This window comes from Anastrepha obliqua, chromosome 5 (assembly GCF_027943255.1).
Source record: "Anastrepha obliqua isolate idAnaObli1 chromosome 5, idAnaObli1_1.0, whole genome shotgun sequence".
NCBI classification, from domain to species: domain Eukaryota; kingdom Metazoa; phylum Arthropoda; class Insecta; order Diptera; family Tephritidae; genus Anastrepha; species Anastrepha obliqua.
Window position 1 is genome coordinate 13994254 of NC_072896.1, and position 27813 is coordinate 14022066.

General features: G+C 36.5%; 1 protein-coding gene across 1 annotated transcript; it reads left to right on the top strand.

Annotated features, from left to right (window-relative positions):
* The first annotated feature begins 5956 nt into the window (after positions 1 to 5956).
* Positions 5957 to 22885, top strand: LOC129248545 (CLIP domain-containing serine protease B4). The gene is made up of 6 exons (XM_054888133.1): positions 5957 to 6140; positions 10936 to 11277; positions 11357 to 11465; positions 11535 to 11719; positions 22177 to 22478; positions 22593 to 22885. Exons 1-6 carry the CDS (start codon positions 6005 to 6007, stop codon positions 22704 to 22706), a joined length of 1188 nt encoding a protein of 395 aa, XP_054744108.1. The 5' UTR covers positions 5957 to 6004; the 3' UTR covers positions 22707 to 22885.
* Positions 22886 to 27813: the final 4928 nt, after the last annotated feature.

Genomic DNA, 27813 nt, shown 5'->3' on the forward strand with positions numbered 1-27813 from the left:
CCTTGTGGACTTCCTTTGGAATCATAAAAAAGATAGAAAATTGCATTGACGGTTTGGCCCATTGGCACGAACTCCTTGTGGACTTCCCTTGGAATCATAAAAAAGATAGAAAATTGCATTGACGGTTTGGTCCGTTGGCACGAACTCCTTGTGGACTTCCTTTGGAATCATAAAAAAGATAGAAAATTGCATTGACGGTTTGGTCCGTTGGCACGAACTCCTTGTGGACTTCCCTTGGAATCATAAAAAAGATAGAAAATTGCATTGACGGTTTGGTCCGTTGGCACGAACTCCTTGTGGACTTCCCTTGGAATCATAAAAAGTATAGAAAATTGCATTGACGGTTTGGTCCGTTGGCACGAATTCCTTGTGGACAATTCCCTAAGAATCGTAAAAACCAATGAGCATCGACTTGATTTTTGACTTCTCCAAACGCGATTTTTTGGATGGTGGTTTGTCTGGGGCCTTCCATTCGGCACTTTGACGCTTAGTTTCATGTTCGTGTTAGAAACACCACGTTTCATCACCAGTTCCAGTGTTGTAAAGAAAGTTCTCGTCTTTTCTCGCCTCTTTAATGAGGCGAAGATTGAATTGAAACGTAAGCACAAATTATCAGTTAAAATGCGATAAATCGATGTTTCAGAGATATTCAACTCCGATTGCATAAATTTCAACAATGATTTCGTTTCATTTTTGATAAATTTACGAACAATTGGAGCGATGGAGTTTTCGGTGATTACTGATTTTGGGCGGCCTGTATGTTCATTGTCATTTATGTCCTCACAACAATTTCTGAAACCTGTAAACCACTCATGAACTCTGACACGAGATAGACAACCATCGCCATAAACTTTTTTCATCAATTCAAATATTTCGGTAAACGTTTTACCAATTTTAAAAAAATTTTTGTACCGATGACACAATTGCCTATGCAGTGATTTCCCCTGATGATTTCAATTTAGGTTAAACGACTTTGGTACAACATGAGGTTTGTTGCTTAGGGTCAACCATAGACTGTGTGAATGTGTTGGTGATTAAAAATGGTGGAGCATAATTATTTTATTATTAAATCTCCTCCTGATACGATTTACGATCCGCCTTGCGTTCAATAATCCTTAAAAAATTTGTAGCCTCACATCTTTGTAGAACACTTTTAATCTCTAACCACTCTTCATAAGAACTTCGCGTAAAGCAGTGTCAAAAATATCCATTCAAGTGGAAAAAGTTATTCATCACTTCTTATTAAAAATGAATATCGTGACGACATTTATTTCTTATTTCTTTATTGCCTATCAAATGAACGATGAGACAAGAGATTGAGGGGTGTGTTTTGTAGTATGTTCTGATATAATTTTTATATATGAATTACCTCGAAGAAGACGCAACTCATTCCAGAAAATATAATATGGAGCCATCGGTTTTATGCTGATTTGACGTCAATTAAAGGAAGTAAAAACCTCTGTTGAACCGCTTCTTCACTTGTTTTTCCAGTGCATCAGCTGCGCGAGCGATCTGAGGTTAATTAAACTTGCATAATAAATATTCAAAAATTTCAATAGTCGATCTTTTGAAGATGAAGAATCTATCTCAACAAATTTAGAGATTTTATTAAACTCAATTAAGGCCGCCATAGCCGAATAGCTTGGTGCGTGATTACCATTCGGAATTCACAGAGAGGTCGTTGGTTCGAATCTCGGTGAAAGCAAAATTAATAAAAACATTTTTCTAATAGCGGTCGCCCCTCGGCAGGCAATGGCAAACCTCCGAGTGTATTTCTGCCATGAAAAAGCTCCTCATAAAAATATCTGCCGTTCGGAGTCGGCTTGAAACTGTAGGTCCCTCCATTTGTGGAACAACATCAAGACGCACACCACAAATAGGAGGAGGAGCTCGGCCAAACACCAAACAGAAGTGTACGCGCCAATTATTATTATTTTTTTTTCAATTAAGGCTCTAGTAGTAGGAACATTTTGAGCATAAAGAGATTTTGCGAGACCAACCCACAGAAAAACTCCGAACTATGAAGGACTCTGGCCGGAACATTAAAGAAAATCCTATCAAGAAGCAGCGGACGGTCAACAGCAACTACGGCTTAGCATTTTTATTTGTACACACATCCACACATAAGGGTACCATTTGTAGTAGTCATTTATTGTGAAATGTAATATTTTTCCACTTCAATGCTACTTCGTAAAAGTGCGTTAAATATATTTAAAATGGGCTGTAAAATTGTCGTGTGTAGGCATTTACGAAAAAAAATTAAACCATTAAAACAAACAAAGGCAAATTACAATGCTAATAATAATATTAAAGTACAAAGTGGAAAAAAGTCATACATTTTCAAAGTTGTTAATAAAACACAATAACGAGAAAAATGTAATGAAAGTAAAAACTAGCTAGAAAAAATGGTCGCTATTGGGGACCAAAGGGTATATAAATAAAAAAGACAAAAAAAAAAACATGAATTCCACGTTACATACACATACAAATACATACATACATACATACATATGCACATGAAAGGGAGTGTGATTAAAAATTGCTCAAAAAATAGGTATGAATAGAACCGGCTCATGATCAGTGAAATGTGAATATCACATTTAAACGATCGCCATACCTTTTCACTACCCCCCGACGGAGAAAGGGCATAGAGACGGTGCAGCGCAAAAAGTGTTTATCAGTGCCACAAACTACATGCAACGTAACGGTGCTTAGTTTGTGGTTTGCATGTTTCTACTTTTAACATTTCGTACATAAAAATGTTATAGTGCGTGCACTGTCAAAGGGTTGTACAATAGGGCTGATATGTTTTAGAAAAGCTATGGCATTTATAATTAAAAAAAAACAAGAAGTCAGTAACAATCAAAAATGTAATGTCAAAATGACAGAGGTATTTCTACACTCGTAACATGTAAAGCGTGACTAGAGAGCAATGCCAGTTTTTCCAATTGTTATCTTTCAGAAGCTATTAAATTTTCCATTTAAAGGGTGTTCTTTTAGCTGTATGAGAACTATCGATTTCGATAACTACGATGTTTTAACATCTCACAATGGCAAACTGTGTTAACATTTCTGTTCATTAAGGTTTGGCAAGTTATCTTGAAATAATTTACTTTGAAAAAAAGGTAAAATTGTTCCCGAAGTGTTCAAGAAGATGCCGAAATGTCGATTCGTCGTCGTTCTCAACTTGTTAGCTAGCCTTGGTCCTTAAGGCTCTTGGCTCGGACCTTAGCCGAATAGATTGATGCGTGCCTATTCGGAGAACGTGGGTTAGAGTCGCCGTGAAACACCAAAATGAAGAAAAAGTTTTTTCTAATGGCGGTCGCCCCTCGACAGGCAATGGCAAACCTCCCAGTGTATTTCTGCCATGAAAAAGCTAGTCATAAAAAAATAACTGCCGTTCGGAGTCGGTTTGAAACTGTAGATCTCCCACAAATAGCAGGAGGAGGAGCGCGGTTAAGAACCAAACAGAAATATAAAAATGTTATTAAAAACTGATGATATTGCACTTTAAAAAACTCAATATTAAAACTCTAAATTATCAATATTTTTTTTCAGTTTTTTCAATTTACTTACTGTCACAAATGACAACAAAAAGAATTTATTCCAAAAATTTTGAACAAAAAAATTAAATTTTTTCCCAAAAATGTTACCCAAAAATTTCTTTTTATTCCAAATTTTGTTTTTAGTATATTTTATCTAAAAAAACAGAAATGTTATTAAGAACTGAAGTTATTTAACTTTAAAAAGCTGAATAATAAAACTCTAACGCATTTTTTTAAATGTACTTAAAAAAAAGAAAAAAATCTGAGTGAGGTGTTTTCGCGAATGAGAACGAAAAGAATTTATCCCAAAAAATTAATTTTTTCCTAAAAATGTTAATTAAAAATTTTATTCAGATTTTTTTATTTCTGGGTTAAAATATACTTAAAAAAAGTTTGAAAAACAATTAAGATCTGAAGTTATTTCACTTTAAAAAACTGAATATTAATACTCAAAATTACAACATTTTTCCACATTTTTTTCAATTCACTTTAACCCCTCGGGGACGAGTGTCGGCATATAGCCGCCCAAGCCGTTTTACCGTTCTGGACGCGTGTCGGTATACCTATAGCCGCGCAAATTAGTTCGTAGCTCAAAGACATTACGGGCCATTAGCGATTAAGTCTTATCTTCCTTATAACGAAAACTTACGATGTGAGACGACGGTAGAGTCAGTTCTCGATTTCAGTTCTTCGATTCAGTCTCTCAGGGTCACTGCCAGAGGAACCAGCAAGCTTTTTATATATTTTATATTTTATCCTACGCACAATGGATAAGCGATCTGGAGATGATACGTTAGATAGTGACAGTTCTGACGAATATTACTTTGAATCTGATAAGGCGGAAGATGACGGCATTACTTCGTCAGGTGGAAGTGAAATGCATGCAATAAGGAATCCACTCAGGCATTTCAATTTTAACAGTGATAACAGTTTGCTTATTATTGTATTTTTTTTTTAATTTATGAAAATTTTGTTGTGTGTTAAATAAAACCTTAGTTTTTATAACGTTCAACGCATTTATTTTCACTCCAATAGCCCTCGTCCTGAGCGAGGTGAAAAGAATCTATTCCAAATATTTTGGGAAATTTTTTATTAAAAATGTTAATTAAAAATTTTATTTTTTTCCTATGTTTTTTAAAGTATATTCTATTTTAACCAAAAAAACAAGAATTATAAAGTTCTTAATAAGAACTAAAGATATTAAATCAATATTAAAATTCTGAACTAATAATTTTTTTTAATCAAATTTTTGTTTTTAATTTTAATTTTTTTTTTTTAATTTTTTCAATTAACTTCTTCAATATCTTTGACAAATAAATAAATTTTCTGAAAAATTGAGTGCTATGCCGAAAATACTTGGCTCACTTGACAAAAAGTCGCTCTACTCCCGAATTTATTTCGCCATATGTAAGATATTTACCATTAGTCAGACAACCCGCTCGACACCAACCAGTTTTTCACTTGTCTCTTTAAGTCAATTTATCTAAGACATCTATTCTTTATACCGAACTCGTCGTTTCAGCTCTTTTCTTGAGACTATCCTTGGATGACAGCGACAACAACAACTGATGAGAAAGTTTAATGAGTTTTGATAACCACAGTCAGTTCTACGTACTGGAACGACTCTATTTTGTGTCTGGTCAATGACTGTTATTACATCAATAGCGGAATATTTTTAGTAGCTGACTTATGCTGTTAGAAGAACAACTAGCTACTACAAAAACAAAAACAAGTGCATACAAATAATCTGGCAAGTAAACTTTTTTGGCTTACAATTTGAAAATATTTTTCTTTCATATAATTTGGGTATTCAAATTTGTATACCAATCAAGTATTTTTAGTGGTGATGATTTTCCACAAAATATATTATTAGTGGGCTCCGATTGAAATACTCGTAATTTGTCAAACGATTTTCAATTCGTTGCTCTTAACTCTGCTCATCCACAAAATTTGATTATTTTTCTCTCCATCACTGACTCCGGGCAAAGTGCATGCGAGTGCTACAAACATATGTGCACACATACATATGTATGTGTATATGTTTTTTTCACAGGTATGAGCACAAATTGCTAAACACATTTTTAAACTCATCACACACACATACATACATATGTTGGTATTGCAGGCTCATTTGTGCGTGTTACTCCATTTATTCTAAAAAACATTAAAAAAAATGGAAATTTGTCATACTAGCCATTATTGCCCGTAACTGTCATCAACCGTTGACCAGTAGTTTGAGCGTTGTCGTCGCATTTGGACGCATTTAAATTTAATTGCTTGGTGTGTTTACAATTTCACCAACATTTCAGTGAAAATAAATTTTATTAAAAATTAAATTTTTGTTTTTTATTATATACAAAGCTTACGCCGAGCTAACTTATTTAGTTTATCTTAAAAAAAAAAACTTGTTCCGAAAATTATTCAAATACGCCTATTCGTGACGGTTCCGTTGCTGCAATATGTTGTGGCAGGATGTTTTCGGTCAAAATGACATTCATGCCAACAATAAATGGTTTCTTTCGGCTTGGCAAATTTTTACATTAATTATAATTGGCTGGTTTGCAGAAGCCGGAAATTGTGAATTTGGTAGTTTCGGTAAGGTTCAATTGCGAAGTTGTTTAAAAAATCATTAAAAAATATATGTCATTTAAAAAATAATTATCTAAAATCAAATGTTGTGCAAAAACAAAAAAAAAGCTTGAAATGTGGAATGACGATATATAATTTTTTTTAATATTCATAGATTTGGTTACAAGGATTATCAAACGGTAAAAAAGTTGAAAATAAACTGTTATGCTAGAAAAAAAAATTTATGTTGCATTTGTGCACGGACTTTTGGTATCCTTATAAGAAAAATTGAAGTGGCGAATTAATAAAAAAAAATGTTGACTATAAAATAAATTTGTACAATCAACTCATATTTGTGAAAAAATCAATGCCAATTTTGTCATACAACTTTCTAATGACGCTGATACAAAGGATTTATTTTTGTAATCATTCAGGCACTTACACCCATATTGGGTATGTGGCAGAGCTCCTCCTCCTATTTGTGGTGTGCGTTTTGATGTTGTTCCACAAATGGAGGGACCTACAGTTGCAAGCCGACTCCGAACGGCAGATATTTTTATAAGGAGCTTTTTCATGGCAGAAATACACTCGGAGGTTTGCCATTGTTGCCGATTTCTCCCGTAAGCCTTCAGGTGATTCCATGTTAGAGCGCTGTCAATTACTTGGAATTCAGATTGAATAGATCTGCGCCAAAAACCTCGTCCGTGAGCCTTGAACTCTAATTTGATTCTACTAAGAGAATATTTGTGATTACGGATGGTGTGTCTCAGCCAATCTCTACTTTCTTTCTCTAATTTAAATACTGATGGGGTTTTGCTTGAAATTTAAATTTGAAAAATGCGAGCGAGAGAATGGTAGCTCCTAAAACACTCAGGCTAAAAAGCCCATTGTATTCAAAGCTCTAGAAAGTAAAGAATTTGATAGTCAAGGAGGAAAGGAGAGAAAGAGATAGGATATAATAGAAGCAGAGATAGCTAGTCCTGTGAGTATTTTCCAGATTCTTTGGCAAATCTGAAAATATCCTTCAGTTTAAGAGAACGAATATTACTCATTCTCGTGACATCGAAACCTAAAATTCATAGCCTTGCTCTAGCAAAGGCAGAACATTCACAGATACAGAGAAAATTTTCCGGCTCTTCTAAGCAAGACAGGCAAATCGGGCCCTCGCTGATTCTAATGGTAGTCATATGTTGACCCCATGAGTTGTGCCCTGTAATTATACCGATCTTCAAATGAACGTCTTTTCTAACAAGTTTGAGAAGAAAGCTCGGCAGTTTTCTGTTCGAGATTGACAGTACTGCAGTTCTGCAGCGTTCTAGACTGGACGATCGCACTTCATTTAAATTGCACACATAAGCGCTCATCTAATTCATGATTCCTGTAGAACTGATTCCGATTATTGGTTTTGGTATCTATGGCTGTTGTCCGCTGCTAAAATAAGATAAAAGCATTAAATCCGTTACCCTTAAGCTGCCGATATTTTCCCGTTCAAAAAAATCCAAGCCAAAGTTCCTGAGTAGCGATAGGTTAGGTTAGGTTAGCCTGGTTGGCAATAAGCCACGCATAGACTTTGTGGTCCCTAGCGATACCAGATGGAGGCCGACCTCTATAAATACTGAAAGGGATGTAGGATGTCAGCGCTTTTGACGAATCTCAGCAGAGCTGGGAGATCCGCTTTTGAGACGTCCTTCAGACCCTCAAACAATGTGGCTCCCAGGCATTTTAAACGCGTTTTTAATAATGCCGGACAAACGCACAGAAGGTGTTCTAAAGTTTCCTTAACCTCCTCTCTGCATTTCCTGCATTTGTCCGTTTTAGCAATCACTATCTTGTAGGCATACCTATAATATTTCTGCAGTTCTTTCGCGAGAGCGTAAGTACGAATTGAGCCAGTTTTTTGTCGTTAGTTCTACACATGACTTTTGCTGTTTCGCATGTTGTCAGATTAGTCCATCTAGCTTCCACTCGCCTTTTCATGTAGTCGTCTATTTCATCGTATATTGTATTTAGCGGTTTTGGTATGTCGTTCTCTCGTTCAAATGGTAGTCTAACAGCACTTTTTGCTATCTTATCTACTATTTCCTTCCCCATAATGCCTTTGTGACCAGGTACCCAATAGATATGCAGCCTACTGTTAAGGCTAGCCTTTCTATGGCCTCCCTGCTCCGTTGAACATTTTTGGACTTAATACAATATGAGCTTTTTGCTTTTATTGCTGCTTAACTGCTAGCTCCGCGGCTTTTCCCACAGCAAAAACTTCCGCTTGGCAAATACTGCTGTGGTCTGGCAGCTTGATAGGCTGCCTTATCCCTAGTTTGATCATTAAATGCCCGCTCCCACTGCGTCTAAAGTTTTAGAGCCGTCTGTATAGATGCGAAAAGTCCTATGGCAGGCTTCATGCCTTTACGCCTGAAAAGTGATAAATATCTAAAAAAAATTTGAAACCACTTGAGAGAGCATAAAAGGAGCCAAAAAATGTGTATATGCGTCTAAGTTCAAACTTCAACTGTGTTTTTCGCTAAATCTAAAATTCAACAGTTCTAAAAGGACGAAAAGAAATAGGAAATCCTAATTAAGGAACCAATGCCATATACTGAGCATGTTTCCCCAAAACCTAGAGGGTTTTCATAAACGTATAAGAGGCTTCAATAGCAAAATTCACATCTACTTTTAATCCAGGTGCGTTAAGGAAAATGTAGAGTGAGTTTTGCCAAGCTTTATCATAAGAGAATAAATCTAATGAAAATAGAGAAAAGGATATGAGAAAACATTTTTTTATCTTAATTTTTAAGAGAATAAATCTAATGAAAATGGAATGTTGTAAACATGGCGAATAGATAATTTAAAAAGCCCGTACAAAGTGATTATCAAAATTAAAAAAAAAATGTTTTTTGTTTTGTGCTTACATCTTTTCGTTGGGTGTTTGGCCGAGCCTCTCTTTCAATTTGTGGTGTGCGCGATGATGTTTTTTCACAAACGGGGCGCCCTACAGCTTCATACTGTCTCTGAACGGCAGATGGTTTTTTTATGAGGAGATTTCTCATGGAAGAAATACAACCTTAGGCCTACCTAACATATGCCCACTAAACATTGAGACTAACTTCTGGCATACGCCATTTGAAAAAAAAAACAATTGAATTAAAAATTATTTTTATTTGGTACTTCCGTCGATTGGTTACATATCAAAAATACATTTAGATTACACTCAATGGACCATTGCTCTCGACTTTTCGTAGAGTAGAGCGAATGTCCCGATTTAAGTTTTGGGCGATGCTTATATCGATTTCTTGCAACTTTCCTTGATGCGATTGATCAACTGTTGCTCGATTCGTGCCTCCCAGCCCTTTTCGTATACCATCCGCTTAAGAACTGCTCAGAAATTTTCTATTGGACGTGCCTGTGGCACGTTAGGAGGAGTGTCTTTTTTTGGCACAGCTTGCAAGGTCTGGCCAAAACATGATTACGTCGCTATTGGGATATTTATCGACGAATTTCTTCAGTTTTGGCAAGCATTGACCGATATATACGTCAGCATTGATCGCTTTGTTTTTGCGAATCAATGGTTCTTATACACCCTTCGAAGAAATGATCACCCACACTAGCACCTTCAGCTCAAATTTTTATTTGCTGGCATATTTAACCTCGTTTGGTGTTGTTTCGATGCTGTCAGTGTAAAAACCGTCGTTGGCACTCAATTCATGATGAGAAAATGTGAAGTACGATTCATCATCCAAAATTATGAATTTTCATTCGCAAAGTGTTCACGACGAAGTGCACGGCAGCAAATTGGTATTTTTTCGAGTTGTTTCGCTGAATATTTTAGTTCTCGCTTACGTTTACGATAAATTACATTGTTTTTCTTCAAAATCTTGTGAACGTCAGACTTTGAAATGACAAATTTTCGTGCTCATTTGCGGGTTGATTGACCAACCGTGTTTTTGGCACTTGACAGCAGTTTTTTAGTTGTTGCGGCACTTACTTTTGGTGGCCGGTATAACCTTATTTTCCGGTTCTTTTCCATGCCAGCAATCTTTCAAAACACGAAAAATAGTCCTCCCGTGATTTATCTTCAAACACCTTCAGAATTTCACTTGTACTGAGTCGTCCAAACAGATTCGCGACATATTTACGTAAGTCCAGCTTGTATGGCATTTTGAATGGAAACTTTCGCGTAATATGAATTTGACAGTTAAGTATAAGCACACTTGGGCATGACAAGTGCATGGAGCTACATCTGTGTGTTTCTTTATGCACTCAAATATATGTCTGAAGTTAGTCCCAATGCTTAGTGGACATATGTTACCTACTTACATTCCATTCTTCTATTCCCTTTCCCTTGACAGTTCTAATTTAAAAAATGCTATTGTTGCTCCAATGCTCCACCTGCGCCATTGTCCTGCTCTATCCAGACGTAGGTTTACTATTCAAGGTAGACACTTTTTTAATGAGTTGGAAGATCTCAGCTCTGCAGAAATCAGAAATATTCTAAAATTTCTGAAAAGCTCACACTGGTTTTAGAAGAGATAGGGACAAGCTCCCCACGCGGCATCACAATAGACTATGAGCCTGGGTGTGTCCCACAAGACAACCGCTTCAACCTAACTTAACCTACCAACTTGAATAGATTTGCCTCGGAAAAAAACAAATCAGCTGGTCCAATGATATCGCCTCCTATAGATTCACCCTCAACAAAAACGCCTGCAACTTTAAATTGGTTTTGCCAAATATACGAATTTCGGCTTCGACCGCACTTAGGCTCCTTTGATTATATAATTGTTCTTCTTTTGTATTTCTACCTCAATTTGAAAAATATTTTTTACAGAAAAACTCGTTGTACCCGATACCTACACCATTTCCAGCGTTTCAGCATCACCACAGGGGCGCTCCTTTGCGCCACGTTCTTACTATGAAGGCGGCACCGAGTGCACAGTGGGCACAGAATGCACCCCACTACACGACTGTACGGCAATGATCTACGAAGTGGCGAAACGTTGCTATTATGGCGACAAATCACTATTTTGCGGCGGGGGCGAGGAAATGCCATACGTATGCTGTCCGAGCAGTCCGCTCGAAAAGAATCAAGTGTGCGGCAAATCACTGGTGCAAGGACATTTCTATCGTGGCCTAGGCACACACCCGTTCGTGGCGCGCGTCGGTTTCAAGCGTAAGTGTGTGGAATGCAAAAAAGCTATAAGTATTTAGATAAAAAGAAGTTAATAAAAAATTCGCTAAATCTGTCTTAGATATCAACACTGGTGCTTTTGCGTATCCTTGCGCTGGTTCGGTCATTGCGAGACGCGTCATTTTAACAGCTGCTCACTGTGCTTTGGCTAAGGCAGAAGGACATCGACTGTAAGCTGCGCAAATGAAAATTGTGAATTAAATTAGTGTTTACGGCAATTTGATACTTTCTCTTTACAGCTCTTCGGTGCGCGTGGGTGAATATGACACCTCCAGTGATCCGGATTGTGCGAGCACAGGATTTTGTGCGCCTCGCTCCGTCAATCATGCGATTAGCCATGTCATTGTGCATCCAGACTATAAACAGGGCCAATATCATCACGATATCGCTTTGCTGGTACTAAAAACGCCACTCAACTATTCAGGTGAGAAAGTTCGTTCACAAAGCTTGAAATGAAAAACGAGACGGGGCGTAAGCACGTGCGACGTCATGAATATGCGTGTGAGTGTGTGTGTGTGTATGTGTGCACGCGCTTTGCTTTTTGGTGAATGCATAAATTTGTATCAGACTCATTAAATGGGAGTTTTTGTACGTGGCTACATTTAATTAAGCTTGTCCGTGAGGTAGTGAAAAAATATAAACAAAAAAATTAAAATAATAAAAAAGAGATAATGTGTTTTTGCGTTACATTTCTTCAATTATCGCTCGGATCAAGTTCAAAATAATAGTTGTTTGCATGCCATCAGAGGGCTTTGTCAACTATGAAAATTGATGTTTTCACACATGCGTATGTATGTATTTGTGTATACTATAAATACCCCACATGGGTTTGTATGATATTTCGTTTTCGCTAGTGCAAAACTGGTATTACATTTTACAGGTACAATCGATTTCGCTCCGAATTAGGCGGATGTGCGAAGGTTTGAGTCTCGTGCATGAAACACCAATTGATAGGAAAAGTTCTCTATAATGGCGGTCGCTCCTCAGCATATATTGGCAAGCCTTCGACTGTGTTTCTGCCATGACAAACCTCCTCATAAAAAACCATCTGCCATCCGCCATCGGAGGTGGCGTAAAACTACAGGGTCCGACATTCGAAATGTAACCAATTAAAAAGGCCATAAATTTTGTTTAGACAAATTACTTTTATTCAATTCAAAGGAAAAAATGTGTGAAAATAATATAAAATTAAGAATCAAATTTTGCTCGATATGAAAACCTTTTGCCTTTATTATGGCCTTGAGACAGTCCAGAAACGAATCGCAAGCTATCCGAATGCAACTTACAGATATTTTCGCGGACAATGGCTTTTTTCAGCGCCTCGAAACTGGTGAATATTTTAGTTCGGTACTTGCTCTCTAAAATACCTTTACTTCTTCTTCTTGTATTAATGCTTACTGTGACTCAATGCACTCAAATAAAGTTCTATATAGGAAACGGTCGTGATTGTATTTTTCCATTGCGTTTTTCCACAGAGAATTCTAACAAAGGTTATGGGCCTTTTGTCGCACACGTATGTTCGTTTTAAAGAGGAATAAATTTATTTTTAAATAACAAAAAAAAAAAAGTGATTCGAAATGTCGGTCAACGTTGGTCAAATTGAAAAATTGAACGGCGAAAGTTACGCCATTTGGACAATTCAATTAAAAAGTCTGCTCGTAACGTTAGATCAGTGGAGTTCAATTTCAGAATCGTGTCCGGATCAAGAGAGCAAAAAGATGCTGTAGCAGGCGGCTGACCAAAAAGCATTAGCCACCATCTGGCTATCCATCGGACTCGTGTCTGGAGAATTTAAGAGGCATTGTGGGGACGTTATGAAGGTCGGAACGTTGTTTTTTTGCCATTCTTGGTTCACTAGAGCTTTGTGAGACGGTGCTGAGTCCTGTTGAAACGTCCATGGTCTGCCACCGAAATGTTTGTCCGTCCACGACTTCAAAGCAACATCCAGCACACTTTCCCGATAATATTTCGCATTTATCTTGACGCCTGGCTCGATGAAAACGATTGAAGAGCGCACATCTGCGGCAACAGCGGCACAAATCATTACCTGTGGCGGGTGCTGCTTCCTGGTGGCCAATCGATGACTCATATTCTCGTATGAATGGTCGGTCAAATGAACCCTATCGTTTTGGGAGTTTACGCATTGCTCAAATTGAAAAAATTTTCTCATCAGAAAACATAATGTTCGGAAATTGACCGCTTCCGGCCAAGCGATGCAACTCCTTCGCTCTCTCAAGTCTGACTTGTTGTTGCTTTGATGTGAGATCATTCGTCTTTTGGATCTTGTGAGGCTTGACCTTGAAATCATTTCCAAGTAAGCGGCTGATGCTATGGTCAGATATTTTCATTTCTGTCAGCATTTGATTGGCACTTCGTCGGGGATTTCGCTGAAGTCGCTTCTTCAGTTTTTGAAACATTTCACGTGACGTTGCAGTCTTTTGATGACCACCTCCATGACGTTTCGCAATGCTATCAGTATCTTTGTAACGAGTAATGGTGCGATAAACAAAAACTTTATTTACTTTAAGGTGCTCAAGCCCACGAACTATCGCTGGTTGTGATTTTCCAGCGAAATATAATGCAGTCACACCATTACGATTGAAATCCTTTACTGACGTTCTTTCTTCGCGTTTACTCTCGTTAAAATGCATCCGCGCGCTTGTAAACAATACTCTGGACTGTCATGATGTCCGTGCATCAGCTATGTGAGCGGTCTGAAGTTGGTTACACTTCGAGTGCCGGACCCTGTATAGGTCCTTCCACTTGCAGAAAACATCAAGATGCACACCACAAATAAGAGGAAGAGCTTGGCCAAACACCTATCAGAAGTGTACGCACCAATTATTTTTTTTTTTATGAAGCCGCATGATCACTGCGGCCAATTGATGAATGCTCGCGATGAAATAACTCAGTTGTCAAATTCCTTTTTAACAACTTCAAGAGTTGCGTGGCTTGTATATCATGTAGCGCTGTATTGTTGAAAGCACAGCTCGGATATATTGGTGTTATCAAGCCCTGGTCACAGAAAGTACGCTAACATGGCTTTATATAAAATACCATTAACAGTAACAATTCCACCTTCCTCATTTTGAAAGAAATAACGTCGAATGATGTCGGCAAAAAAAAAATCACACTAAACTGTAAATTGTTTTGGATATTTTGATGCTTGAACAAACACTTGTGGCTTTGGCTCCTCTCGTCCGGAAAGATGATTTTTAGGTCCAATCTCCGTATTTTTAACAGAGCCGGAATTTTGATGATATTTGTTCTTTTTTTCTTTCGACGTGTCCATGAGGCTGTCAGCTCAGAATGAAACAAGGCGAATTCATTAGTTGTTTTCTAGTTTCTCAACACCTTGTTTTGACAATCAAACGTACAGTACCGTGTTGTTGGTCTTATGCCACCGCCGTTAATGAATGCGCCTTGAGTAAAACGTTAATACAAAAAAAAAAATATTTTCATGGGATCTGTATACTCATATTTCTCGACTGATAACACAGGTCTGCAAAAAAATGGGTTCGGAATGTTCTATAAAAGTGTAGTGTCATTTCCGAAGTAATTTTTTGCGTAGAATCCGAATCCGGGGTTTAAATTGCTCTATCACGTCAGGACTTTGAGATATCCTAACCTAAAAGTGCAAAAACGCCGTTTTTGCCCATTTTTGAGGTTATGTAGCTACGAAGATTTTGCTCTTCATAAAAAAGTAGACGTGGTATTTTAAATTATAAGTCTTCCTCTTTTAAATGCCGTTGGGTTTGCTCAAATATCTTAATTTTTCACTGAGATATCGCATTTTGAAGTCTCCATGTTTTTTTTTTTTGTACGACTATGTAATCGATCGGCACTTTTAGGTTAGGATATCTAAAAATCCTGACGTGATAGAGCAATTTAAACCCCGGATTCGGATTCTACGCAAAAAATTACTTCGAAAATGATCCTACACTTTCCTAGAAGAAAACGTTGTTGACCTGTGTAATAATTCTTCCGATTTTCTCTTGCTTTTTTCCTTTTTTTATATTTTACAACTAGTTTTTATATAAACCCAAAAGATAAAATCTGTCATTATTTTTCTTTTAATGTGTCGCGACATTTTTTTTCAACGCTTTATTAATTCAGGCAGTAAAGGGTTAAGCTAATTTGTGTCCAACTTTAATACTAATAGATAAAAGCTTGTGTATGTGTGGGTGTTTTTGCGTGTACGAAATGTTGTCAATAGTGACCTTTTTCGTTCGTTATTCTCAAATGTGCACATTCATGTAAAAATTAGAAAGTCCTTGCTGATCAATCAAATAAATATAATTAATGAGTAAATGTGTAATGCAAATTTATATAAACTGCATGAAACTTTTAACCTCTGTCGCCGGAAATTTGTGCGTGATTACTATTCAAGGCGTTTGCCGAGCTCGATACTCATTGTTGATATGCAACATTAAATGGTAGAAAATATTGTTTTTAATGACGGTTGTCACCCGGTAAGCAGAGAAAAACCTCCAAGCAGTACTCTAAGCACATTTTTTTCCGTGGAAAAGGTTCCCATAATAGCCATGAACTCAAAAAATATTATAGTGCCACTAGCCTTACCTAATGTGTTTCTTGAAGCAAGAATCTGGTGATAAGATCATCTCCCGGAACATTGAACAATGTATGTTTTTTTTTCGAGTTGAAGTCAGGAGTTTACACGAGGGAGCTAAAAACTACCTCAGACTTGGATACCAAAAACGATTTGTTCAAATGCCCGAAACCCCTACTCAAATACGGATGACAGTTTACCCCATAATTTTTACAGGTGTGGCCAATATCAGACCGTTAATCAGCTCTCAGTTGGGCGGGCGCCGTAGCCGAATGAGTTGGTGCGTGACTACCATTCGGAACTCAGAGAGAACGTAGGTTCGAATCTGGGTGTAACACACGCAGGCAGTGGCAAACCTCCGAGTGTATTTCTGCCATGAAAAAGCTCCTCATAAAAAAATATCTGCCATTCGGAGTCAGCTTGAAACTGTAGGTCCCTCCATTTGTGGAACAACATCCTTGAGACTTACCAGGTCTAGCCATTAGCTATGGTGAAAAGCAAAATTGTACGACCAAGTTCGGTTTCCACGTCATAGAGCTCATTGTTCCATAGTCTACGATACTCTCCGTCGCCAAAAATCAAAGCTTCAAAAATCTTCCGCAGAATCTTTCTCTCAAACACACCAAAAGACACCTCATCCTCATCAACGTCCAAGCTTCTGCGCCATACGATAGGACGGGCAAAATGAGAGCTTTACAGGGTGTTAGTTTTGTTCGTCGAGAGAGGACTTTATTATTCAATTATTATACTTACTTAGTCCGAAGTAGCACTTGTTGTCAAGAGAGATTTAAGTTAGATTTCAAGTCTGACATTGTTATCGGTGTTAATGCTGGTTCCTAAATATACAAAGTCTTTACAACCTCGAAATCATAACCGACTGTTTAATTGATAACAGGAGGTACTTCGTTTTGTCCCCGTTCACTACCATACCCATTCCGGCGGTAACTGACGCAGATTGCAGGATCAATCTTCCTATGCATTGGCAGAGCTTATTTAAATTTCAATAGTCAGGCATGCTTTTGTCCGACCACATTTTGCATAGGATCTGAAGCATGCGCCTTCCCAGCACCTTGCCGCCATGTTTGAATAGCACAGCCGGCAGACCGTCGGCTCCCGCAGCTTTGTTGTACTTTAGCCAGGTTATTGCTATTCTCACTTCGTCATGGTCAGGTAGCGGAAAGACAACGCCAATCGTCAACGATTGGAGTATCGGGATCTTCACATTCTCTACGATATGCGCATTTGTCACTGTTTAGCTAGTTGGAGAAGTGTTCCCTCCATAATTTAACTATTTTCTGGATGTCAGTCACCAGATCGCCGTCTTTGTTCTTACAGGAAAACGCCGCCGAACTTTTTGGTAGAATTTTCGGGCGTTCCTCGAGCTCCTCGTACTCACATATTTCGACCTCTCGCTTCTTCATTCTGACACTACGTCTCCCTTTTTCAGCTATTTTTTACTTTACAACACTACTAATCAGGTCGCAAATATTAGTTAAGCGCCTTCAATGCAAAGCGGTTATATCAATTCAAGTAGTATATTTTGTGTTGTTGCTTTCCAGGTAATTCGTAAATTTTCTAGTGTTCTTTAACTGGTCGGAGGCAGAAAAGAATGTAGCAGATATGGTAAGGGGTTAGGGTAATCAGAGGCCTGAAAAAATGATGATTTTCAATCATTTTTTTTTTATTAGTCAATTGCTTTATAGTGTATGGTCCATGGACAATAAGTTGATTATTTATTTGGTATTAATAATGTTATGTACTAAAATAAACAATAGTTTTAAGTATATGATATGATTATACAATGACTCTAGACGAGTTCTCAAGTACATGACGAGCTTCTTATAGATATACATATATAGTATATTAACATTTTATTAATTGATAGTATTTTAGATGTGTCTGCTTTAATTTGAAGCTTTTATAATATTTTATGTTTATATTGCAGAGAAAAAAAAACCTGTAAAAAACAGTGCATGCTTAGCTTTTTTAATGGAAGATAAAATGGTTTAAATGGCGGTCTCAGGAAATATTTTTCAGATTTTTGAGAAACAAACAACAATTAATTGTCGGAATTGTTAAAAAGAAATTGAAATTTTCGAAAAAAATCCTCGATCAGGCACTAGTTTTTTGTTTTTCAAAAGTAATATACATTTTATTGAAATCTTCCAAGCGATTTTTAAGTTACAGTGATCACCAGTTCAAAAAACATGGTTTTGAAAGAAACGCATTTAAAGTTTTACTATCAGTTTATGTAGAATTATTTAATTATTTACACTGTGTCATATATTCCTGGGTCATATAATAATTCTTCAGCCGTCATAGCAGCTTCCAAAATATCGATTTGCTGCTGCCTACGTAGCAATCTACCTTCTCGAGTGTTATCGGTTGCTTGCAGCTGTTGCTAGCTACTTGCTCTCGAACGCTCCGAAGCGCCCGAGTGCCCTTTGTTAATTGTTGAATAACTCGAAAAGTATTTGTCGGATTCACTTCAAATTTTCACACAATATTTTTAAGATATTATACTTTAAGAAAATGCAAAACAAAATCCAATTTTTTTGAAAATTCTGACTACCCCTAACCCCGTAATCCATATCGTATTCATATTCGTATTTCTTGACATATTCTTACATGCATTCGCAGTCGGATCCGCATCTTTAAAAAGGAGCATGATTTATTTTTTTATTGATTGTGCATATTAATAATGATAAAAATTTGTATTAGGATTTTTTTTTATTCATATTCGTATTCGAATCGAATTCTTACTAGGACTCTTACTCGTATTCGTATTCGTATTTTTCGTAGTGATAAAGGCTCAAAAAAGCTTTTGATGGCTTCAGTATGATTCATCTCTGCTGCAATGTATTTTATTTATTTATTTTTTGTTTTCGTTTTTGTTTTTTGAATATGGAGTTTCAGCCTCTCTAACAGTGTTCTGTTGATAGAAATGGATATATAAGTTTAAATTTGCCAATATAAATCCAAATTTTGTTAAGTCTAGATTAGTCCCACAAAAAACGTGGTTGGCTGCCTTCAAACTAATTCACAAATCGAGAAGACTAAAAATTTCTTTCAATCTATTGATCTCTCGAATATTCGTACGTTCTTCTCTTACTAAAGATTCAAGCCAATCAGAAATAATTTTGCATTTTTCCAGTTAAAAGTGTTGATAGGAACGACGTCTTTACCTGAGGCAGAAGCACACAAATTTATGGCGTGGCGTAGATTGTCGACACCTGACCTATCCTGCATTAATTGAAATTTCAATGTAACAAACGTACAAACGATCACTCGCGAAATTGCTTCAACACCTCTTAAAACACCTGTTTCCATTTAATTATCAGTGATTATGGAATATTTTTTGAGCGTACCCGCTTAAAGTATGGTTGGTTGCCCCGCAAATTATGACAGCGGCTGTCACAAAAGCCATTATTATAACACGTCGGGTTCTGTATTTTGTATTGCCTAGTGGCGTACATTAAAAATAGCGGATAAATCGATGGATGCCTCAAGTCAGAGAAGTTGCGTATAAAAACCCTTTTCAATGCACAGCATTTAGCTTAGCAAAGCCTATGCACCTTTGCGCGTTGTATTGATGCAGGCACTTGCCATACAATGTTGTGTGGCATCAGGCCAGGCCAGGAGGACGTACTCGTAAGCATGAAAAATGTCAAATGAGTGGTACGGCAGCCGCTAAGTGTGATTTACAATCTGATTTAATTGGAAGATACGAGTGAGTGCGAGCTAAATGCTTTGGGCAATTTTTTTGCCTGCATCGGAGGACCCCACATGCGAGAGCCTGCGGATGCAGTCGAATATATTTATAAGGGGCGAGTACGAATCTCACGTTATTAAGCCATAAAACTCATTATAGCAACGAAATTGGAAAATGTCGATAATGATAGTGTTGCGCTCTGATTTTGTTGATTTCTTTTCACATTGGCGTACTTTTAGCAACGACGCGCGCGCCTGAGTACGTGATATCGATCCATGTAAAAAAAAAAATGTACAAAACTACGAAACAATGTAGCGAATGATAAAAGAGCATGCGCGTGTTTTTTAAATTGAATAAAATTTTGGGATCGCCACTTTTGTGTGCTTAATGGTATTGCCAAGTGGTTGGTATATTTGTTTTGTGCTATTAATGCAACAAAGTTGTGTGTAAGTTAGGTTGGGTTAGGTTAAGTTATCCTAACCTGTAACGTTAAAAAAACACAAATAATAAAAATATTAATCTGTGCATATACCTGTTGGACGCCATCAACTTTTATGCATGAGAGTTCTTCTTCCTTTGGTCTCTTATCTCTCTTGTAGGAGAGAAAGAAAAATTATTAAAATTAATTGGGAAACGAATAAATTGTCAAAACTTGTCAACAGGTCTTAATGCAATGAAAAGGGTGTTCAATTTAGAAGTATCGGATTTCCGGCATCAAAAAGTCGTTTATCATGGCGCAATAGCGTTCGCCATTCACTGTTACATTGGCGCCAGCCTCGTCTTTGAAGAAATATGAGCCGACGATTCCTCCAGCCCTTAAGCCGCACCAAACTGTTGTTTTCAATGGCTGACCTTGAATAGCTTCGGGTTGTTCTTCAGCCCAAATACGGCAATTTTATAATAAGCCTCATCGCAGAACACCATAAGTTGGCTTGAGCGCGCGATGAACACTTTTCACACAGCATCGATATTCGTAATTGAATTGTACGATTTGTAAACGTTGTTGAGGCATAAGTCTTTATATAATGAAAGGTCAATGAATACTGAAAAAAGTTTAACAGTAGCCATACGTGATCTGTCAAAAAGACCCTATTGGAATCTGATCACCCTTTATATTGATGGTGGAAAAGTAAAAAAGCAAAACAAAAGAATGTTAATTTTGTACTGAGACTAGTTTTTTATTCAATATAATCTCCATCAACTTTATTATATTACATTTCTTCCAATGATCCTCGAATAAATTTATGTCATCTCAGTAATGATTTTTCGGACGCTGTTCCACTGCTTTTGTAGAGCTTCTACTTTTTACATATATGTATGTTATAGTTCTCGGATTTATTCCGAAAATTCAAAATACAAGTTCATTGCTCAAAACTGATATTACTGCCTTCAAAGTACTTCCCATCAACTGTAAAGCACTTACGCCAACATTTGATTCAGCTCTTGAAACATTTCTGGAACTCTATTCGCGGTATAGCCACCAGAGCCGTTTTCGATGTTTTCATTACTTCTTTTCGACTCTTATGCTTTTTTTGACTCGATCAAATAGCAAAAAATCGCAGGCAGCAAGGTGAATTTGCTGGCTGTTGGATGGCCTTCGTTTCATTCTTGGTCAAAAATTCATGGATAATGATGGCACTGTGGGACGGTGCGCTATCATGAGGCAAAATCCTTTTTTTTTTTGCGAATTGCTTCACATAAACGTCTCATAATGCCCAAACAATAGTCCTTATTAAGTGTCTGACCTTCTGGCAAAAATTTGTGGTGAACAATACCGTGGTAATCCATAAAACCGTGAACATCACTTTCGTTTTTCACTGAAAACGACATGGTTTTTTTGATCTTGGTTCATTCTGAGCTCTCCACTCACTCGTCTGATACCTGGATTGTGTGTCATATGTACTCATAAACTCACGTTTCGTCTCCAGTTAAGATGTACTTGATGAATGTTAGATCAGATTCAACCTTGGAAATCATGTTTTTGGCGATATCAACGCGGTTCCTTTTTTGTATGAAATTAAGGTGCTTTGGGACCAACTCAGCGCAAACCCAAGTCATTATTTTCATAAGCGATTATTTTCATAAGCAATGCTCAAGTCCATTGCTAGCTCTTTGATGGTTAATTTTAGGTTATTGACCAACTTTTTTTCACTTTATTGATGTTTTCATCAGTTTTAAATGTCGATGGCCTGCCACTATGTTCGCTATCCTGGATCGAAACAAGCCACATTTCATTTCCATATAGCAGCGTCGACTTGACACATGCGCTGAATATCCTGAGCTTGCTTTGTGAGTCTGGTTGCGAGTTTGTCCAAATATTCCACAAGCCCCACAAGATGCAGATCTTGCCTTGCTATAGTCCAACTCAGGTAGCAGAAGCTCATTACGTGGTTATTGTTGGTGTGGTAGTTTCTCATTTCACGAGCGGTGAGAGTGGACAACCTTGTCTCTTTCTAAATAGTACTCGTATTTTATATATAATTTTCTACGGCCTGATTATTACTGTGGCTTTAATTAAAAAAAAATAAAGTGTTTCTTTTATCAGCTGCCTCATAATTTCTTTAATATTACTTATTCTCTCTCTCCACACCCTTGACAGTCGCAACTCAACCAATTTGCCTGCAAAAGTCGCGAACCAACTTGGTGGTGGGTAAGCGCGCAACGATCGCAGGCTGGGGCAAAATGTCCACCTCCAGTACGCGTCAACCGGAAATGGCACATTTGGACGTACCACTAACCAGCTGGGATCTTTGTTTGCGTAATTACGGCTCCACCGGTGCACTTGAATCACCCAATTCAATAGAAGGACAATGGATGTGCGCAGGTGGTGAGGGCAAAGACGTGTGTCAAGGTTTTGGTGGTGCGCCGCTATTTATACAGGAAAATGGCATTTACTCGCAAGTGAGTAGCTTTTTTATTTTTATCATTTTCTAAAATTTAGCTGCTATATACTTTTGTATTTTTTTTTAATAATCTTTTATTACTGTTTTTATTATAATTTTTGTATTCCAACAGATCGGTATAATGTCCTTTGGTTCGGATAATTGTGGCGGCTTGCGTATACCGAGTGTTTACACATCGGTGGCTCATTTCGCTGAATGGATACACGACAATACGCCACCGGAGTAAGCGGCACTCTTACCCGCGTGTGAGAAGTTTTGGAGTATTTGGTTTTTAAGAAATTTGTACAGGTTTTCAAGTAAAATTGAGGCAGTTGTTGGCGGTCTTCAGACGGAGTTCGCTAATATTACAATTCGGCATACTTGGTAAACTTTTTGAAGGCACATATTTTTCTCTCTTTCTTGAAAACGTCAGAAATGGCGATTTAATTTTCTTAGAACAAAAAAAAAATATTACAATATTACAATTACAATATTAACAAAAAAACTATCACAAAATAAGGTGCGTTCCAGCGATTTTCGGGCAAAAACCTTTAGTATTGTGAAATAGCAAAATAATTCTCATAAGCGAGTGTAACGGGAGCGCATTTGGGAAATAGTGATAGAACGCAAAAGAGAATTTTTCCTACAAGTATATGCATACGAGGGTTGCTATTTATATTTCTGGCCGAGTAATGGAAAAGTAAGCATTAGAGTTTATTTTATTTATTTCTTTATTATTTTTCAAAATATTTTCCACTTTTACACTCTGCCTAGTCGCGCTCCAAAAGATGGCTCGGCTTGTTTGGCGTAGTTCATCGTTGCATTTTTGACTTGTTAATCCACGTCGAAAATTGTGATAAAATAATTACACGAAAATGTTTAAATTCTTTTATTTGGTTTAATTCCATGTATTGGGTTGGGGATTAAGAGGTTCTTCATCGAGTTCAGAAAGACTTTCGCTGCGGGACGTGTCATTGACGTCAAAGTCATCATTTTAGAATTTTTAAAAACTTTTTCGTGCTGTGGACTTGTCTATGATACCTTTTCCATACACGTCGTAAATGTCCCAAGCTGCTTCGGCAGCTTTTTGACCTCGATGAAAAGCAAAGAAGAGCAGGGTTTGAAAATGTTTCTTTTTGCCTCCATTTCTAAGTCTCAAAACTAATACAAAATTAAATAACTCAAAAATACAATTAACATAGTTTTGTAGAGCAGAAAGAATTCTATTGAATGAGTGCTTACTCTTTGCCAAACAGCAAACGAGTCGTTGTAAAATAAAAGAAAACATAAAAACGCTATGAACTTATTCTCCAACCCAATCGCTCACACATCAATACGTTCTGAGTCCGTTGACAGTAAAATATGTAAAATTTTCCTATAGAAACGTTAGAAGGCGTCTGACAATACCAGAAGTTCCCCAGACCAGAAATATAAATAGCAACCCTCGTAAACATTAAATATTTTTGTTTTTTGTTAATTACAAAATTCTGATATTCTTAAACCCAAAATTATTGATTTCGCGTGCAAAAACTTTTCAATGAATTTTAATCGAAAATCTTAAGATCTTAGTCCCCTTTGCTGAAATGTCAAAGCCCAGTGAAATGTTTGATAAATTCCTTGTTGGTTTATGTAGGCACTACAATCTCAAAATAGCTTTTAATACTGTGTGTTGTTGTTTTGTCCTACAATTTACATATTTCTCCGGATATTTCTTTCTTCATCTTCGGTATCAGAACTCTTCGCCAGAAATTGGCTTGTCTCATTTTCCGATTCATCTGATGAAGGCAATTAGTTCTGTCACAATGCTGCGTAAAATTTGATCGCTTCCGAGGACTTTAGGCATACTAGAATTCAGTGGCTTGAAATTTATGAAAACAGTAAAATTGGTTTCCAAATAAGAAAATATGCTTACATAAGTACATCTTCAAATTTTCGGGTTTTGCGTGCAATTGACTCTTCTTCTTCTCGATAAGCGCATATTTTGCCGGTGCAATTGACTCACCCTTCCCAAAACTTACACTGGATTTTGAGCGACATATTAACGCTGAATTTATCAAGTGTATCTAACATCTTTTTTAGAGACTTTTCATAACCGTTTGAAGCCCTTTAATAACTTGTTTGACTGTGATCCCCCTTGCCCCTATAAACGTAGGCTAGCATGTGTTCCTCATTCAAATAGTCTGTCTTACGATTGGATGACTCAGCCAAAAATACTTATAGCAAAAACTTGTAATACAATTTTTTCACACTTCCATTTTAACATAAAAAAATGCGAACTTTCAAAATAACATCAGTTTTTCTGTACTAAAACTCTTACTTCCACAATATCCCACAAAATGAGCGACTTTCAATTTATTTCTATCCATGCCCCGTCTATTTCGATGATAGCTTCAAATTTTTGAACTTTTTAAAGCTGTTTTTTGTACTCAGTTTAATCTGTAGGAGTTTCCCATCTTCGGTAACACATAGTAAAATTTCTGTGAACATTTAAACCCTCAATCTGCTCTTTTTAATGATTTTTCATTTAAGTTCTTTAAAACGAGGATTAAAATACTCACCAGGAAGGAGTTAAGGTGCTAAAATGATTTGAAAAAAAATGTTCTCTAAATTTTATCATAAGCCATTTTCATAAGATGGAACGAGAGTATTTCCGGCTGTCACGTAAGAAGTGGTCAAACAAGAAGAAAGCGTAGTATGATAAACTCGCGCGTTCATAACAATAAAAAGGAGAAACAACAGAATGAAAATAAATGCTCACTTACGAGTATTAGAAGCTGATTCTGCCAAATTCGCTGAGAGCGAAATTAGTGGTGCGGGGATATCATGATGGAAAGAATGGAATGAGATGGCGCTATTCGTAGTACCGTTAATTTGCTCTCAGCACATTTGACAAAGAGTGACGTCGTATTAGCACCAGTATGGCCAGATAACCATTTTCGTAACTTGATTTAGCATTTTTTTGTTATTTAGGAGCCGAGTTTTAGTTCTTTCTTCATGACATTTTACTAGCCTGTTGTAATTAAAAGTAATGTTTATGATTTTGTAAAATATACATTTTTTAAAAATTAGTTCAATAATTCACTGTTTTATTTCGCTTTACTTTTTTTAACATCTGGTCGAATTGTTGTTGATGTTCTTCTCCTTTCAGCAGTCAAGTCTCTCTCTCGCTACTGCAGTGTTGCCTAGCTTTGCATATAAAAACGCACTAAAATGCCCATTTAAAGAAAATAAAACACCAAATTTTTGTTGAATTACTTAAAGAACTTTGTGTGCGTGACAAATTGTCTTTAAAGTGTGCGTTTTTTTTAAATAAATGTGTTATGGTTATGTACAATTTAATTTATTAGTTTTTTTGTTAAGAGAAACTCTTTTGTAACAAGACAAGGTACTCTTTTTGTAAAAATGTCGTTATAGTTTCTTCAGTATTTTCAGGTATTTTGTTGCTTTTTTTACTATGAATACACCTCTTGATGCTCTACGTCCCACTAAGGATTGAGGACCGGGAGAAAAAATTGCACCTCTATGGTTTTAGTTCGCATTCAGTAAATTCAAACGCTTTTTAAAATGTGTAAAAAGTTTTTCGATGTTAAGAAGAGTTGAAAGAAGAAGATTTAATATTCTAACATAACCTTAAAAGGAGCAGAAAATGAAATTTTCTCTTTCAAAATATCAATTTTTATAAAAACCAACAAATTTTCATTAACACTATAAAATCTTCTCAGATGGACCTTTTTTAACATTCTTTTGTTTAATAATACAGTTTTTTTAACTTACAGCTTCGGTAGCTTTAAATTAAAAAAAGGAAACAAGTACCAAACTTAGACATTTTCGCATTTTGGGTATAAAAGAGCACTAAATTTATTGCGAAGAACAAATGGTTGTTAACACTGCACAACTCAGCTAATGCGACGTCATGCGGCATTTTCTGGTGGGCTCAATCTTGTTTCTATCATTCTTGCGCGGATAACGCCATCTGCTGTATTCTCTCCACCGTGACTTGCTACTTTATTGAACTTGTCGCCTCGTTAACCAATATTTGTTTTTCCGTTACATGGGGGATTCTACAAAAGTAAATTATATGTCTATGTTCCACCTAGAAACGAAAGATTTGTATTGCCGAACACCGAATTGTAACTTTATTGAACTCACTCTGAATACCCCATTATTTGTGTAAAAAGTGATTTTCGGATGTAATTTTATATTCATATTTATTTATGTACATTATTTTAAGAAGTTCTTGATATAAAATGCGATATACTGCAGTATTTATTAACATTACACGGAATGTTGGACCAATAAATTGTTGTGGAAAATGAAATGTACTTTTATATATTAAAAGTGTTAAGTTTTTTGTTTCAAGTATTTTCGTATTTTGTATTATTCTTTTACTAAAAATTTCATTACAAATTTAGTTCGCGCATAAAATAAACCATTTGGCCAAAAAAATTCTCTCGTATTGATCAAACTATCAATGATAAAAATACTTTAATTGTAATAATTGATCTTTGAACCTTACTTTGCTCAGCGGATATTTATTGACTGTCTGTTGAGTGCGCGTATATTTGTGAGACCATTTACCTACATAGAAAGCAGTTAAAAATAGCATATCTGTATATAGCAAACGTAGAATCGTGGATAGCGCAATACTCTGAATGAGTTATATTTTAATAATTTATGCAAAAAATTAATTATTTTATGTGTTATTACGGATTAAAACAGCAGACACAATGACTCTGCTCTATTGAGTAAGTAATTATAAGAAAAATAAGATTAATTAATTATTACCTTCTCAATACTCTGCTCCGTTTGAGGTGCGCTAGAACGAAAATCATTTGCCGATTGCCGATTAAAGTGAACAAGTAAAAACATGTCAATATACATATCAGGAATTTGACGACAAGGACTCAACCCATGACATTTTATTTCAACCCAGTGGGGAGATTTAATGTGCACTAACATTTTATGCGATTATGCTAAATGTTAACAAGTGTGAGTAGGTATAGTTGTTCTTATACTAGACGTCTGTATAGTGAATCTAGTGGCGGTTAACAGTGATTGTGCTCATTTGTTACTTTTTTATAAATCTTCGAGCCTTAAGCTGAATTTCAACCAACATGAGCTCCAGAAAAGGGTAAGTGATAATTTTTCTATTCATCTATACTAATATTATAAAGAGGAAAACTTTGTTTGTTTGTTTGTTTGTTTGTTTGTAACGAATAGGCTCAAAAACTACTGGACCGATTTTAAAAATTCTTTCACCATTCGTAAACTACATTATCCACGAGTACCATGGATTACATTTTATTTTGGAAAAAAATAGGGTTCCGTAAGATATTTGAATTTTTCGGACACAA

What these genes read in the sequence shown, in the direction of transcription:
- LOC129248545 (XM_054888133.1), top strand. Translation starts at nt 6,005, where the DNA reads ATGTTGTGGCAGGATGTTTTCGGTCAAAATGACATTCATGCCAACAAT. An exon ending in AAGGCAGAAGGACATCGACT is followed by an intron (nt 11,466 to 11,534) that starts GTAAGCTGCGCA and finishes TTCTCTTTACAG; the next exon opens with CTCTTCGGTGCGCGTGGGTG. An exon ending in AACGCCACTCAACTATTCAG is followed by an intron (nt 11,720 to 22,176) that starts GTGAGAAAGTTC and finishes CACCCTTGACAG; the next exon opens with TCGCAACTCAACCAATTTGC.